Genomic DNA, 16,348 nt, shown 5'->3' on the forward strand with positions numbered 1-16,348 from the left:
TCCACCTAACAAATAATGCCTAAATCTCTAAGTCTGTGCTACGCCAACAACTCGGGAAACATTCTTGGTTCCTTCTTACTTCCCCGAGACGTAACCTCAATTGTTGTAGGTAGCCCACACCAGTCGTAGCATTTTGTTTATTCTTTAATTTTTTTTTTTTTCCTCCCCATGGGTAGGCCCCAATAATCATAGCCTGGACCCCATCCCGACGTACACCACACTCCTCAGTGACAGGGGGCTATGATCACCCAACACTTGAACCCCTGCTAGTAAGGTTGTAGCACCAAGGAATGACATTCTAAGCCATATGCAGACTAAATGGCATAGTATGAGGTGTAAAGTGTTCCCATATCCCATACTCCGGCTCATCATACCACTCATTTCCAAGCCGACTACAATATCTATTTTAACACAAAGATTCACATTTCAAACCATCACATCATCATCACTCCACATTCCCATATTCATAAACCATAACCATCAGTCAAAAGATCATTTCCGAATAAAGACAACATTCATTCATATGCATAATTCCTAACAAACATTCTAAATGAAATAAACTTTCCCAAAATAAATCAAGTCTATCCCCACTTACCTTGTATTACTTGTGTTTACGAAGCCGGATTAGTTCTCGAGTTAATTGTAGATTGATTCAATGGCCAAAGAGCTATGTCCTATCATTAATCAACCAAACATATGAGTTATGAGGTGTCCTAATGTTACTGGAGCCCTAGGGTTGGTTAGGGTTAAGTTAGACTAAGTTTAGAATCAAGAACACACTTGACAACAGCACTGGTCTGTGTGAGACGTCAACCACTAGCACAGACCAGTGACTGCACAGCAGCCGAAATTAAAAGGAAAAATGGGGGGGGGGGGGGGGAGGTTTGTATGGAAGTTTCGAATTACTTAGAGATAGAATTGGAAAATGGTTTCTCCTAACAAAATGAAGCCCTATAAGTCTAGTTTCTAAAAAAATCAAGAATCAAAGCAAATGAAGTTTGGATGATGGAGTTATGCCCTTCTTACTAAACAGAGGTCAATCTGTCATAATAGAAAACAGAATATGTCCACCAACTTGAAGTGGAATTTCAGCCCATTTAAAGACAGAATTGGACAAATCATATTTCTATACAAATGAAAGCCTTATGAGTATATTTTCTAACAAAATTGGAATCACCCAATTATGAGTTAAAAAGAGGGCAATATCGCTTCTGAAATGCTTAAAGGTCATTCAGCCAGAACAGAGTTGACAACATCTCTAGCCTGTGTGAGGTGTTGACCACTGGTACAGACCAGAGGCTGTACAATACTGGAATTTTATAAAAGAAACAGGGTTTTTAGAGGGGGGGGTTTGGGTTGATTTTCACCAATTGATACCATAGATGATAATTATACATGGAATTGGGTTCTCAAGGCTCAAATTGGGTTAGGGAAATGGGCAATTGGAAGAATTGGAATTGGGATTGGAAGTATGCAAAGGGATTTGGTTCCAAATTCATGGATTCAGCCATGCAAGGCAAAATTGGATTTTCACAAGGCCTCAACACAGCATAAAGGATAGGAATTGGCTACCAGACGGTTTAGAACATGACTAAGCTTGGGTTGATAAGTTTAGATTGGACATGCATGAAAGAACTTGGGTTTGCAACAATCCCCAAAACATATAATTTGGTGAGAAATCATTTTAGATGATCAATCTATGAATTTAATTTAAGAAATTGAAATCCATAAGTTTAGGAATGGTTTAGAAGGGAAGAATTGAGTAAGGTTTAGAGTTTTACCTTTTATTTGAAGATGAAATTCGACTGTAGTTCACTTCATATGGCTGGATAATAGAAGAACAATTATGGTTCAGCTTGGTGTTACAATTTGATGATCTGATTTGCTAAGTGGAAAGGAAAGAGTGTAATCTCCTTACAAGATTTCAGAATTTGGTATGGTTTCATGAGTTTCTCCTCCTTTCTTCTTTCTCTTTTTGCTTGTTTTCTTCTCTGCTTCCAACGTATTGAACAGTAGAGATAGGACTAGTGAAATGAGTTTTAGGTTTAGTTTTGGTTTATATAGACATAGGCTTAAGGCCCTGTTTGGCTAAGGCTTATTAGCCCCAAAACAGATTATAAATCTGATTTCCTGTACAAGGGGTGATACGTGGGTTCCGCGTACCCATAATTGTCGAGGAAATACTTCTACTAGGTAATTGGGACGCGGCGGCGAGATCCCCGACTCGAGACACCGGATCCCGCACTCCTGAGACAGAGAAATGCAATGACAGCAGCACTGGTTTGTGAGAGAGGTCGATCAGTGCCATCAACCAATGGATCATTTTATGCTGTCCAAGCGTCGGGATACCCCGGGCATTGGTGTTTTTGCGTGTTTACACATTCCAAACACTTCCCAAGTTTAAAATATTAAATTTATGACATGGGTTTGCCAGCCAGTGGGATTTATCATGATCTGTACATCTGGTGGTGAATTTCGAAATTGCACGGGGAAGGTATCCATCTAATTACCGGCAAGTGGAATCTCACAATTGGGGTCCTTTCTTGTTGCTCAAGCACCCGGTTAATATTCCACAAGGTACTGGGGGCTATAACCTCAGGTTCCTGATCTACATTTGGATTTTGGTTTGGATTTGGGTTAGGCTCTTACAACTAAAGTACAAATTAGCCCGGGTTTTTGGGCACAGGTGTAACATATCTAATCCTACAAGGCCTCTGAATTCTAAACAGAAAATCTCACCTTTAAATTGGCTCCTTCCAGATTTGCCCCTTCTAAATTAGCATTGGTAAGATCAGCAGTCTGCAAAGTCAAGACAGAAACATAATCTGGAATCAGACCACCACACTACCACCGTTACATCAAGAAATGGATTTCAAAGACAAGAAAGAAATCATAATGTCACTGAAAATAATTAAGAAGGTTTTAATTGCCGCCTGAAAATCAAGATGGTGAATGCATCAATGATCTAAAAAGTCCGAAGCAAAAAAACATAGAAGTTAGCCCAGGCAGATTTCAAAATACCATTGGGGAAAACAAAGTTAACAAGATGAGGAAACTACAAACTATAAGCATAGAGATGTCTCAACCTGAAGGTGTGCTGACCGGAGGTCTGCCCCACAGAAGCTACAGTCTTTCAAACAGGCATCTGTACAATGATAAAGACAAACACGTAAAGGTCCAGTGAAGTTTGCAAAATACACACACGCCCATACACAGGATCAATAAACATAGATTGTTTTTATCCTAACATTTGGCTTCATAAGTTGGATGGTTTGACTATATGACTATATCGAGGCTTTCAATATAACTAATTTAATGACCACCTGACACTTCTTGAAAAAAGTCATTGTGAAATCCATCAAGGCCCAGTGAATTATCCCCACTAAATTCTCCAAGAGTTTTCAATATCTCCTTCTCACCATCTAGGCTGATTAACTGATCCACTATACTCAATGCCATGTTCTTACAAACTTGTTGTCTTGACAGTGTGGAGCCATCAAGGCCCAATGATCGACCCCCACTAAATTCACAAAGAGCTTTCAATACCTTGTACTCGTCAAATAGCCTGATCAAACAATACTACATGCTCAAGCAAAAACCAATGCATTTAACTATGAGGAGAATAGGAAATTTTTTATTCAGAGAAGCTAAATCCATGGTGTCAAGTCTTGAAACAATATGGCCAGTACGGTCCGATACGTTAGCCATGTCGACATGATACAGAACCGATGCACAAAAATATGTATGTGCAAAACTATATCAAACCAATATTACCGATACAGTACCGATATGGACCGATGCGGACCAATACAGTAACTGTTGAAGTATGGCGGAAACTGAGGGGGGTGAATCAGATTATTTAAAATCTTTTCCTTAATTGTTGGCCCCAATGTTCCATCACCTGTTTACTCTGTCACTCACAAACAAGGTTGGCAATTCTCTTCTGGCACTTGCAACACAGACACACACAGTCGTGTAACACACCTTTCCTCTCAACCACAAGCACACACACAACCCTGTGGCAAGGTCTACCCAGTGTGCACACCCATCCTGCAAACAATACACTCCATATCCATACAAGCCATCCACAAGACAAGATATACGTGGTTCAGGACATTGCCTACATCCACGGAGTGATGCCACTATGGGCTTCGTATTTGCCCAATTCTCAACTTTTAGTCAGCTGCAATTGACAAGGAATTACAACTCTTGTTTACCTGACATGTAACTAGGAGGGCGCTACAATGCCGGAGATGGCAACTGTTTTAATACCAAAATCTAGACAATCAGATTAGAGAAAGAAGAAGAAGGAGAAGCAAATCCCAAAGAGAGGGGGGACCTGCGGTAGAACTTAATGTTCTGTCGCAGGTTACCCAATATTATATATATTCATATAACAAAACATAACTTAGGACAAAACTGTCCTTACATAAAACCAAGATGACACAGAACAGAAGAGAAAAAAAAAGAAATGGGATAGAAAGGTAAGTAATAGAAAATGAAAGCATGGTATGCTTCCGCCTGAGCTTTGTTCCGATCCCTGAGATCCGGCCATCTAGGCTGGCGTGAAGCTCTGTCCTCTGTTCTTCTCCTTCCTTCACCTTTACTGGTGGGATGTCTACCACTCCTCGGGCTTCCGCCTCTTCTCTGCCTGACTCCCCCTTGCTCAGTCACCCTTCATCTCCTATTGAACCTCCTCTGTGGAGCTCCATCCTTGGCTCTAACTCTGTTCCTTCTATTGAAGGTCTTCCTCTTCACTTTGTTGCTCCCTCCATCGTTGACTCTGAAAAAGTGGCCCTTTGCCCTGCTGGTTTTTTGGAATCTGAAGCTAAACTTTGGGAGAATTGCTTGGTTGGGCATTTCCTTGGTTCTCGCCCCCCTTTTCCTATCGTCAAGCTCTCCCTCTCTAAGCAATGGAGAGTTAGAGGGAATTTTGAAATCTTTCTTCTGGACAATGGTTTCTTCATTTTCAAGTTCTCTGAGGACCTAAACAAGAATCGTGTCCTTAAAGGAGGTCCATGGCAGGTTGGGAAGAAACCTATTTTTCTCCGGCAATGGCATCGTCAGCTCCAACTCAGAAAAGTCGATCCGACCTTGATCCCGTTGTGGATTTCACTGCCAGATCTTCCTCTCCATTATTGGTGTACCGATGGTCTGAGCTCTATAGGACCTATTGTGGGTAAGCCACTTTTCTTAGATGTTAGAATGATGAAGAAAACTCGTTTGGCTTTCGCCCATATATGCGTCGAGGTCTCAGCAGCTGATCCTCTGCCTGCTTTCATCAGTCATCACTGTTAAAGAAGGCCAAGATTACTCCTTCGAGCAGGAGGTCCATTACGAATGGAAACCTCCTCACTATTAGAAGTCATGTAATAGGGGTAGTTTAGGAACTAGTTCTATTACTAGTTGCCTCATTATGTAATTCTGTTTTTCTTCTTTATTTCCCTTATACCTCCCTAGGGAGGTGGATGTAATTCTCTATTAGTTATGATTGAATGAATATATGGTGTATAGAGAAGCCTCTCCAACACAATCGATTACAACCTAATATTCTCTTCTCTCTTCTCTCTTCTCTTGCTATCTTCTTCCTCCTCCAACTTCTTTCTTCTCCCTTCTTATTTCCTAAACCTAGCTAACTTGGTATCAGACCAAGCTCAAGGTTTGAGAGTTGTGTTCAGTCCCCATTTTCATTCTTTCTCTTCTCTTTGAAATCCTTTGTGTCTAAGGATTCCAAAGAGGAGATTTCTGTGCACAGCTTTGCTTAAAGAATATGGAATAGGCTCATTCTAGCCTCTTTTGATGATTGAAGGATCTACTTGAGACCTTTTGAAGCTTCTTTGGAGATTTGGATCTCCCACAGCTGCTGCTCCAAGTTCCGCCAGTCTCAGTTTCAGGTTGTAGCTGCTGCCATTCTCGGATTCCTTTTGTGTCTTGGTTTGGCCCTTTTGAATCGCCCAAGGACACATATGAGAGTGGATATGATCTCCCTTGCTAATTGAAGAAGCTATATGAGCAGTTTTGCTCCTTGTGCGGGATCCTCTGTTCTACCTAGGTAAACCCAAGAGTGTTTACTTCTTTTTTCTTGCTTCGAGCTACAGTTTGATGCTCCCTTGGTTAAGGGATGTGTATGCATAGCCTTTGTGAGGCTTTTTTACTTGTTTGAAGTTACTACACCTTGCAAGCCTTTGTGAGACCTCTTCTTAGGGACTGCCTGTTGGACTGCTGTTATGCACTAGAAGTGCTTGATTTAAGTCCTCTTAGAGATTTGCTGCTAGGACTGCTTTGGCAGTGTGCTATCCTAGGCTGCTTATTGGATTTTTTGCTTGTTTGGGTTGAGTGTGTACTCCCCACTTGTCTTTGGTGTTCTTGTTTATTGTCTTTGGTAAAGAATGGCTGCTTCAGATGCATCTGTGCTTGGTACTGCTGATTCACAGCCCCCTACTGTTGTCCCTCAGTTGGCTTATGAGAGTACTCACCAACAGATTTCTTTTGTGAAGCTTGATGGTACTAATTACCTAGATTGGTCACATTCAATGAGACTTTCTCTTAGGAGTAAGGGAAAACTTGGATATATGACAGGTGCGATCAAGGCTCCCACAGCTGGTTCACCTACTTTTGATAAATGGGAGACTAAAAAATTCTACAATTATGACATGGCTGATCTTCTCCATGAAGCCCGAGATTGGGAGAAGGTTTATAAAGAAGGAAACAGCCAAAGCTATTTGGGATAGTGTCTCTGTGGCCTTTGACAAAGTAGGTGACACTGCCAAGGTCTATCAGCTCCATCAAAGAATCCACTCATTGAAACAAGGTGACAGCACTATTTCTGAGTACTACAATGCGTTCCTTGTGGAAGAGTATGATTATTACAGAGACCTTCATTTGACCAACCCAGAGGATGAAGCCAAGGTATATCTAACTTTTGAAAAGGAGCATGTCTTCTCTTTGCTTGGTGGTCTGAACTCTGACTATGAGCCAGTTAGACTCCAGCTGTTAGGCCGGTCTCCCCTTCCCTCTCTTAGGGAAGTCTGTAGTTACAGAGTGACGAGATCAGGCGACTTACTATGGCACCACCACCAGCATCATCTGAGAGGTCAGCCCTCAATTCTAGTTCTGTTTGAGACACCCGTGGAGGTGGTAGAGGCCCAGGGCCTAACCGTGAGGAAGCTAGTACTGTGGAGACAATTGGTGCCAGTGGAGTTGGGCAAGACAGATTTAAATGTGATCATTGTGGACGCACTGGACACACCAAGGATAGGTGTTGGTCTCTCCATGGTCGTCCTCCTGGTATGCGTGGTCGTGGTGGCCGTAGAGGGGGAGCTCGAGCTCATTCCGCAGCAGCAACTGATGCTGATGCCCCACAGGATGACTCCACCTTTATGGATGCAATGGTTCGCAAGGTTGTGTCACAGTTGAGCACATCTTCTACATCTAGTATGGCTGGATCCTCATCATCCTCAGCTTTGCAGGTCTCCACCTCAGCTTCCACTGCTGCCCAGTCTTGGGTCATTGACTCGGGTGCCACAAACCACATGATTGGTACGTCTCATTATTATGATTCCTATACCATTTGCTCTGGTAAGGACAAGGTTAGGGTAGCTGATGGCTCCCTTTCCTCCATATCTGGTAAGGGTAATATCCCTGTGACATCATCTATTTCCCTCTTTTCTGTTCTTCATGTCCCTAACCTTACACTGAATCTTTTATCTGTGAGTCATTTGACTAAATCTCTCAACTGTTGTGCATAGTTATCAAGGCGGCAAGGTGACCACGATGTTTGAGGGCCTTCCTAAGCGCCTTGGCGATAGGGCGGCCACAAGGCGTCGCCTTGGCAAACAAGGCGTTCTAGTATTCTTTTTCTTATATAACCATTTTATTTGGTACAAATAGCACATTAAAAATTATATAATTCTACTTTGCTAAATAAATATTAATGATTCAAACCAATGCAAGATGTTCATCAAAAAAACAAATTAACAAACTAAGTTCATCATATTATCATAGAAATATAGCATATAAATGTGGAACAACATTATAAATTATTAAATATAAAGATTAGAGGGTTGCTAATACTTACCTCTATGATGCCAAAATGAGTGCCTAGGCAGTATGCCTTAAGGTAGGAACAGCAACATAAGAATTGCTGGTGGGGGTGGAGAAGCCACACTATCATATCATGATTTCGACAAAATAACAAAATGACGTCTATGATATGTATTCACAGGTCCACATTGTCTCAGGATGAGGATATATCATTCAATTTATTATAGGTAAAAGAAATGAGGATGGAAAAATAAAAAAGAAAAGAACATAGTGCGTCACAGGGAAGAAGGAAGAAAAAAAATTGTAAGGAAAAAAAATCGATTATCAGTAGGCCTAGGCAGTAGGCCCTAAGGTAGGAATCGCCGATAGGGGTGGAGGCTGGAGGAGGAGGAGCAGCACCAGCATAAGAAAAGAAAAAAGGAAAAATCGAGGGGGCAATGGGACATGGAGGCACAGCAGCAGAATAAGAAAAATAGAAGAGAAGAAGAAGAAGAGTAAAAGGTTTCTTACCTTGCTGGAAACATGGTAGTCGGAGGAAGCTTTGTCAGAATCAAAGTGGCTGGCAAGAGAAGACCAATGCTGGAATTGATGGAGACTTGGAGTTGTTCTTTCACCGCAGGTTTTTTCTCCCAAACCCAAATAACGAAGATGAAAAGTCGAGGGTTTCAGTTTTGGACTTTAGTAGAAAAAGAAGAAGAAAAAGTCTTTTATACCCTCGATAAAATGTATCTCAGTTTAGATAATACATGCACCAGCCAATGAAAAGTTAGTAAATAGAATAAAACAATAAAAATAAATAAATGGGGTTTTTATAGTATTGATCCGTTGTATCTCAGTGTAGATACTCCATATACACTTTCAAATAATAAGTTAGGAAACAGAATAAAAAGTAAATACATAAAATAAATTTAACAACAAAAAGCGACCGCCTTGGTCACAAGGCGTCCTAAGGCGTCGCCTTGGTCGCCTTTCTTACATACCATAAGGCGCTCCACCGCCTTGCTCCCATATTTCCGCCTAGACGCCTTAGCGACGCCTTAATAACTATGCTGTTGTGTCACTTTTTTTCCTTCTCACTGTCTTTTTCAGGATTTGGTGACGAAGAGGATTATTGGTAGTGGACGTGAGGAACAAGGCCTCTACTTTTTTTATCCGCTTTTGCCCACAGCTCAGTCCTATGTGTGTGGTCGAAATGATAGTAGTTCTGTGGATTCTGTTATGTTATGGCATTGCCGTCTTGGCCATCCATCTTTTGTAGTAACGAGGAAACAATTGCCTCACTTATTTTCATCTATTGCCTCTTCTCATGTTTTTCAATGTGAACCATGTATGTTTGCCAAACATTATCGGTCTTCATATCCTTATCATGGTAATAGAACTGTTGCTCCTTTTCATATTGTGCATACTGATGTTTAGGGTCCTTCCCCTACTACTTTATTTGGCTTTCGTTACTTTGTGTCCTTTGTTGATGATTTTTCCCGTGCCACATGGACTGTACTTTTGAAGCATAAGAGTGATGTTTGTGATGCCTTTCCGAATTTTTATCAAATGATCCTTATTCAATTTGAGACCCGCATCAAAATTGTGCGATCTGATAAAGGGGGAGAGTACATGTTTGGTGGCCTTCAAACCTTCTTTACTACTCATGGCATTATCCATCAGCAAGCGTGTGTTGACACGCCCCAACAGAATGGGGTTGCTGAGAGAAAAAATCGTCATCTACTGGAGGTCACTCGTAGCCTATTGTTTGGCATGCATGTTCCCAAGACCTTCTGGTCCGCAGCTCTTCTCACTGCCTCCTTTCTCATCAATCGTATGCCTAGCAAGCTTCTTATTTTCAAATCTCCCTTGGACATCTTATCTCCCAAGGCCTCTGCTTTTTCTCTTCCACCTAGAGTCTTTGGCTGTGTTTGTTATGTGCATGTTAACAAATCTGCTCGCACTATACTTGACCCCAAAGCTCTAGAGTGGCTCTTCCTTGGGTACTCTTCTACTACCAAGGGTACAAGTGTTATCATCCTTCTTCCCGCCGATGTATCATTTCCAAGGATGTTACCTTTCTTGAGTCTATCCCTTTCTTTGTCCCTTCTCAGCATCCTCTTCAGGGGGAGAATTGTGGGAGTGAACAGGCTATTGATGATTTCTTTCTTTCTCCTCTACCTACATCTCCTTTTATGCCTGACATTGGGAAACACAGGACTATAGATGTGGTTGAGGTTGATGACCAACCACCAAGGGGGCATACAGATTTGGTTGTTGAAAGTGGTTCTAGTAAGGAGAAGGATTACCACCTTACATACAAAAAAGGTGAAAACTTGCATAATACAAAAAAGATGATCTACCAAGAGTCCTCTTCAGATCCAGATCCACATCCTGAGAATCATCCTCCTCAATCAGGTGACATTTCTTCTCCTCCATCTGATTTGGACCTTCCTATCGCTATTAGGAAAGGGAAAAGAACTTGTACTAATCCTATATCCCAGTTTGTTTCCTATGATGCAATTTCTCCTACAGGCCTTGCCTTTATTACTGCTCTCTCTACTGCTTCCATTCCCAAGAATGTCATTAATGCTATGTCTGACCCAAAGTGGAGACAAGCCATGTCTGAGAAGATGATGGCAATTGAGAAGAATGGTTCTTGGCAATTTGTTAACCTCCCCAAGGGACGTGTCCCAGTTGGATGCAGATGGGTCTATACAATCAAGTATAAATCTGATGGCAGTATTGAGAGATACAAAGCAAGGTCAGTGGCCAAGGGGTATAGTTAAGTCAATGGAATTGACTACCAGGAGACATTTACCCTTGTGGCCAAACATAACTCGATAAGAGTTCTTTTATCCTTGGCTGCCAACAAAGATTGGCCTTTATATCAGTTGAATGTGAAGAATGCCTTAAATCAAGAAGTCCTAGCAGCCTAGGATAGCACATTGCCGAAGCAGTCCTAGCAGTAAATTTCTAAGAGGACTTAAATCAAGCACTTCTAGTACATAACAACAGCAGTCCAGCAGGCAGTCCCTAAGAAGAGGCCTCACAAAGGCTTGCAAGGTGTAGTAATAACTTCAAACAAGTAAAAAAGCCTCACAAAGGCTATGCATACACATCCCTCAACCAAGGGAACATCAAATTGCAGCTCGAAGCAAGAAAAAAGGAAGTAAACACTCTCGGGTTTATCTGGGCAAAACAGAGGATCCCACACAAAGAGCAAAACAGCTCATATAGCTTCTTCAATCAACAAGGGAGATCATATCCACTCTCATAAGTGTCCTTGGGCGATGCAAATGGGTCAAACCAAGACACAAAAGGAATCCGAGAATGGTAGCAGCTGCAACCTGAAACTGAGACTGGCGGAACTTAGAGCAACAGCTGTGGGAGATCCAAATCTTCAAAGAAGCTTCAAAAGGTCTCAAGTAGATCCTCCAATCATCAAAAGAGGCTAGAATGAGCCTATTGCATATTCTTTAAGCAAAGCTGTACACAGAAATCTCCTCTTTGGAATCCTTAGACACAAAGGATTTCAAAGAGAAGAGAAAGAATGAAAACAGGGATTGAACATGACTCTCAAACCTTGAGCCTGCTCTGATACCAAGTTAGATTCTAGGTTTAGGAAATAAGAAGGGAAAAGAAAGAAGTTGGAGGAGGAAGAAGATAGCAAGAGAAGAGAGAAGAGAGAAGAGAATATTAGGCTGTAATCGATTGTATTGGAGAGGCTTCTCCATACATCATATATTCATTCAATCATAACTAATAGAGAATTACATCCACCTCCTTAAGGAGGTATAAGGGAAATAAAAAAGAAAAACAGAATTACATAATAAGGCAACTAGTAATAGAACTAGTTCCTAAACTACCCCTATTACATGACTTCTAACACACAGTCCCTTCTCCTCACCCCTCACACTCGACCTTAAGTTCTGCCCCTAATTATCATTCAAACCCTAGATTCCCCATCATTCATTAATTCCCCAAAACCCTAAAATTCCTGAATCAATACTTCCAGCCATCAAAAACCTCCCATATTTGGATCGAACCTTCCCCTCCCTACCTGGAAAATTCGATCCCAACCCTAGCCCTAAACTCCCATTAAAAACTCTGATTTTGACCTAGATTCTAAAACCCAAAACCCGAAACCCTAACCCTAATTTTCTGAAATTTAATTTTTTAGTTAAACGTCATCCAAACCTACATTATTAGACTCCCTAAAACCTGCCCATTAAAACCTTATAAGAATTACCCCCATTCCCCCAAGTCTAACCCTAGAAATTGGCCTAAAAACCCTACTTCTGCCTATTCGAACCAGCAGCCCCCTTTGAGATCCTGTTGCTTGGCCTCTAATAGAACCCTTCTCCTATTTAGAGCTACATTAATTACTCTAATAGACATTGTGAAAAAGTGACATACCCAGTGCACAAGGCTCCCGCCACTGCGGGGTTTGGGGAGGGTCATAATGTAGGCAGCCTTACCTTTCCAGACTCGAACCTGTGACCACTTGGTCACAATGGAGCAACCTTTACCGTAGCACCCGTGACCTAACAGACATTGTGAATTCTCCCCAATATTGGATCATCTAAACTCAAAGGAACTCTTACTTTTTAATTGCGTATAAGTGCTAATTGCATAGAGGGCGGGCCTTGGTCAATGGTAAGGTTGCTCCATTGTGACCAAGTGGTCACGGGTTTGAGTCTGGAAACAGCAACTCTGTGAAAGTAGGAGTAAGGATGGGTACGCCCTACTTGCATCATTACAAAAAATAATTTTTTACTTTTATGCTAGGAAAATGATTGGGGGTAGGTAGGAAAAACTCTGAAACCCTCTCAGATAGGAGGATCCTCCACTCAGATAGAAACCTGAAAATTGACTGAAAACTCAAACCTCTCAGAATAACACGAAACTCTAGGAAACAGCAGTTAATAGGAAGGATAAGAACCCTTCAAAGATGGGAATGATCTGATGAGCGGTTTAGGAGTAAGTTAGGAAACAGTGATTTCACGGTCAGAGATCTCAGAAATAGTAAAACTGAAATTATATCCAATCTGACCAACAAAGTTGAATGAAACTTGGGATGATTTTCTATTTCAGCAATCTAATCCAAACCCCCAAACAATTAGATCAATCAAGTGCATACGATAAAACTAATTTTGAAAACCAAAATTCTGAGATTGAAAATTTTCAGAAAATATTGATTTTAATCTAACTTAGGTCACAGCCCTCAGAAGGGGGCAATAACCAGGTCGAGTTCTAGTTCTGGTCAGCCTTGAAATCCCCAAAAGATGGGGGAGGGATATGATGGATGGATCCTCCAATAAAGGAAATCTCGTTTTCAGAAAAAAGAGGCTCAAAAACAGGGTAAGAAGGTTCTTGCTGTGATTTAAACCCCAGTATGAACAGCATGTAAACAGTATTCAAAAAGATGAAAATCCCTCAAAATCTCAGGTTAAATTGAATTCCAGCAAACACACAGAGAACAGATGGTAACAGTACTTACTTGAGAAGGAGAAAACAGAGTATGAGAAGAAAGAGAAGGATAACTATGGCTTCCCACCAACAAGGTACAGAACCTCACTGCCCTACAAGGTCGTCCATGAGCCTTGGCTCTTAGAAGTTATATATAGAAAACAAAATAAGAATCTTGAACTGACTAGGAAAATCAAATCCTATTGCTAATTACAAAGCATAGTTGAAAAAGGAATTATAATACTAATAGGAAATCTTAAATAGCTAACTAACTAAGCATAATCCTGTATTCTTACCTTCTACCCATATTTTATGCCCATTGAAGTGTGTCATTACAAAGAAAACACATGGAATCAAGGTCCAAGACATATATAACTCATCCCAAGGCTTATTCCCAATCAAATAAGCCCTTTAGGTGACTTATCTGCATCAGAAAATGGTAGAGCGGAATAGATTTTGTGCACCCAAGGATAAAGATGGATTAGATATTTTGCAACTGATTTGGGAAACTAATGTATGTATACAGATTTCATCCTCTTCTTTTCACTTTTTTGTACATGTTTACATTTATATGGTAAACATTCCTGTTCACTTGATTCTGATGTATATTCCTTTTACATCAGTGAAGTTCTTTTTGTTGCTGCTCACAAAAAAGAAAATTAAGGAATAATAAAAAAAATTAACAACTTGATTTGGACCAATTTCAGATTAGAAGTAGATGCTGAATCCACTCTCTCAATTATCTACCAAGTCCTGTGTTTTCTATTATTGTTTCTGATATTTCATTCTTAGAACATTCTTTACTATTCCTTAGGTTAATCAAATTGCAGTTCCCTGCTTCTCTCAGGCAATTATTCAGCTATTTCATCTAAATTTTTTATATTAAAAAGAAAATTGACACTTGAAGAAGTAAATTTGAGTGTTCATCTCAAGGAAATATACTTGTAAAATTATTTACCCTGTAAATTTGCACTCTGGAGATTTGCACCAGCTAATAAAGCACCACGAAGGTTTGCACCCATAAATTCACACCTTCCCTAGGCAAGACAAAAACATTAGGACGTGATAGGATTTATGAAACATAAAAATAGAATGGAAGATGCCAATTCATAAATGAGGACACATACAAAAAAAAAACATTTAGTTCCTGCAACAGTAAAAGATGAATTTTTTCCCTCTTTTTTTCACTCAAGAAGAAACACAGATTCTTGTGGTTGATCAGCCTTGTCCAAAGCATTGGCATTGAAATGGAAAGTAAAAAAGACATTAATTCTGTATGCCCCTGCATCATTTAGAGCGTCTACCATAAATGGTCATAGCAGCAGAAATTTACACAGTTAACAAAATCTAGTAGTTCTTAGTTAAGAATCTTACTCACGCAAATTTGCATTGTGGAAATTGGATCCCTCAGCCTCCACATCCTGCAAGAGGAATAAATAGGTTTCAATATAACCATTAAAAATAAATGGACACAAAAAAACCAAAGCACCTTTATATCCACAACAAGCCTTTTCCAGACACTCCAACATTGTGTAGGCCTCAAATTTAATATAAAAGGAGAACAGGATACAAGATCCATGGGCATAGAAGCAGCCACTTGCAATATAATGAGACTGCACTGGCAACCTTACGAAAATGAACAGAAAAAACAACATAAAATACCCGAAATTTTGCAGAGTGAAGGTTCGCACGTGAGAAGAACACATTTCGGAGGCATGCAGAGCTGAAGTCAACAAATGAAAGATCCTTGGACATTCCAAAGCAATAGACATCAGAATGATATTCTTTTCCAAAGAAAAACAATGGCAGTTGGAACCATGCAACATGAAATTAGGACCAGGTTGCACAAATCAAGAAAATTAAAATAAGCAACCAGCATGAAAGATCTCTTAAATTATGCCTTCTGTTATCTCTTTTCTCCTCATGACATAAAGGAGAGGCAGTGGGAATATCTTATATCAATATACTAATAGCACAATAACAATATTTAGTACATAAGATTAAGATGGTTATAATAAAAACCAGTATACAAATAAGATGGTTTTTCATAAGCCCTTATTTGTTTGTAGTGATCATAGATGAGTTAACCAGAGACATCCAAGATGAGGTTCCTTGGTGCATGATTTTTGCTGGTGACATTGTTTCAGTCAATGAGACAAAAGCTGGAATTAACGCCAAACTGGAGTAATGGAAGAAATCAAGCTTGGAATCAAAAGGTTTAAGATAAGTAAAACGAAGACGGAGTATATGGTGTATAACTTTAGTAACTCCGGGACAGGTAATGAGGAGGTGAAAGTTGATAAGGTGAAGATTCCGCAAGTGATCATTTTAGGTATCTAGGATCAATCATCAGTAAGGAATGTGATATAGAAGATGATGTCTTACAAAGAATTAAAGTAGGATGGATGAAATGGAGAGGTGCATCCTAAGTGGGATGTGATTGATGGACTCCTTTAAAGCTTACAGGAAAATTTTATAGGACAGTCATAAGACCGGCTATGATGTATGGCGCAGAGTGTTAGGCAGTGAAGAAGCGTCATATAGATAAGCTAAGTGTACCCGAGATGAGGATATTGAGATGAATGAGTGGCAAACCAGGAAGGATAAAATAAGGTATGATCATATTAGAGCTGATATGGGAGTTGCACTGATTAAAGATAAGCTTCGAGAAAATCGTTTAAGGTGGCGTGGCCATGTTCAACAGAGGCCTTCGGATGCTCCAATTCGGAGGATTGACTTGATTCAAATTGAAGGTACTAAAAGAGTTAGGGGTAGGCCTAAAATGACCATAAGAGAAGTGGTGAGGAAAGACATGCATAGTCTAGGTCTTGTTTCAAGTATGATGTCGAATAGA

At 40.3% G+C, this 16,348-nt stretch overlaps 1 protein-coding gene across 1 annotated transcript in view; it reads right to left on the reverse strand.

Moving 5' to 3' along the window:
- The window catches only part of LOC122649838 (FH protein interacting protein FIP2-like), a 43,499-nt gene that overhangs the window by 18,537 nt on the left and 8,614 nt on the right, over positions 1-16,348 (reverse strand). Inside the window, exons 5-9 of the mRNA XM_043843085.1 lie at positions 15,157-15,240; positions 14,869-14,915; positions 14,453-14,526; positions 3,087-3,145; positions 2,740-2,799 (exon numbers count right to left, since the gene is read on the reverse strand). Coding sequence (XP_043699020.1) covers positions 2,740-2,799; positions 3,087-3,145; positions 14,453-14,526; positions 14,869-14,915; positions 15,157-15,240 — 324 coding nt within the window. The remainder of the gene's footprint in view (positions 1-2,739; positions 2,800-3,086; positions 3,146-14,452; positions 14,527-14,868; positions 14,916-15,156; positions 15,241-16,348) is intronic.

Source organism: Telopea speciosissima, chromosome 2 (genome assembly GCF_018873765.1).
Source record: "Telopea speciosissima isolate NSW1024214 ecotype Mountain lineage chromosome 2, Tspe_v1, whole genome shotgun sequence".
NCBI lineage: Eukaryota > Viridiplantae > Streptophyta > Magnoliopsida > Proteales > Proteaceae > Telopea > Telopea speciosissima.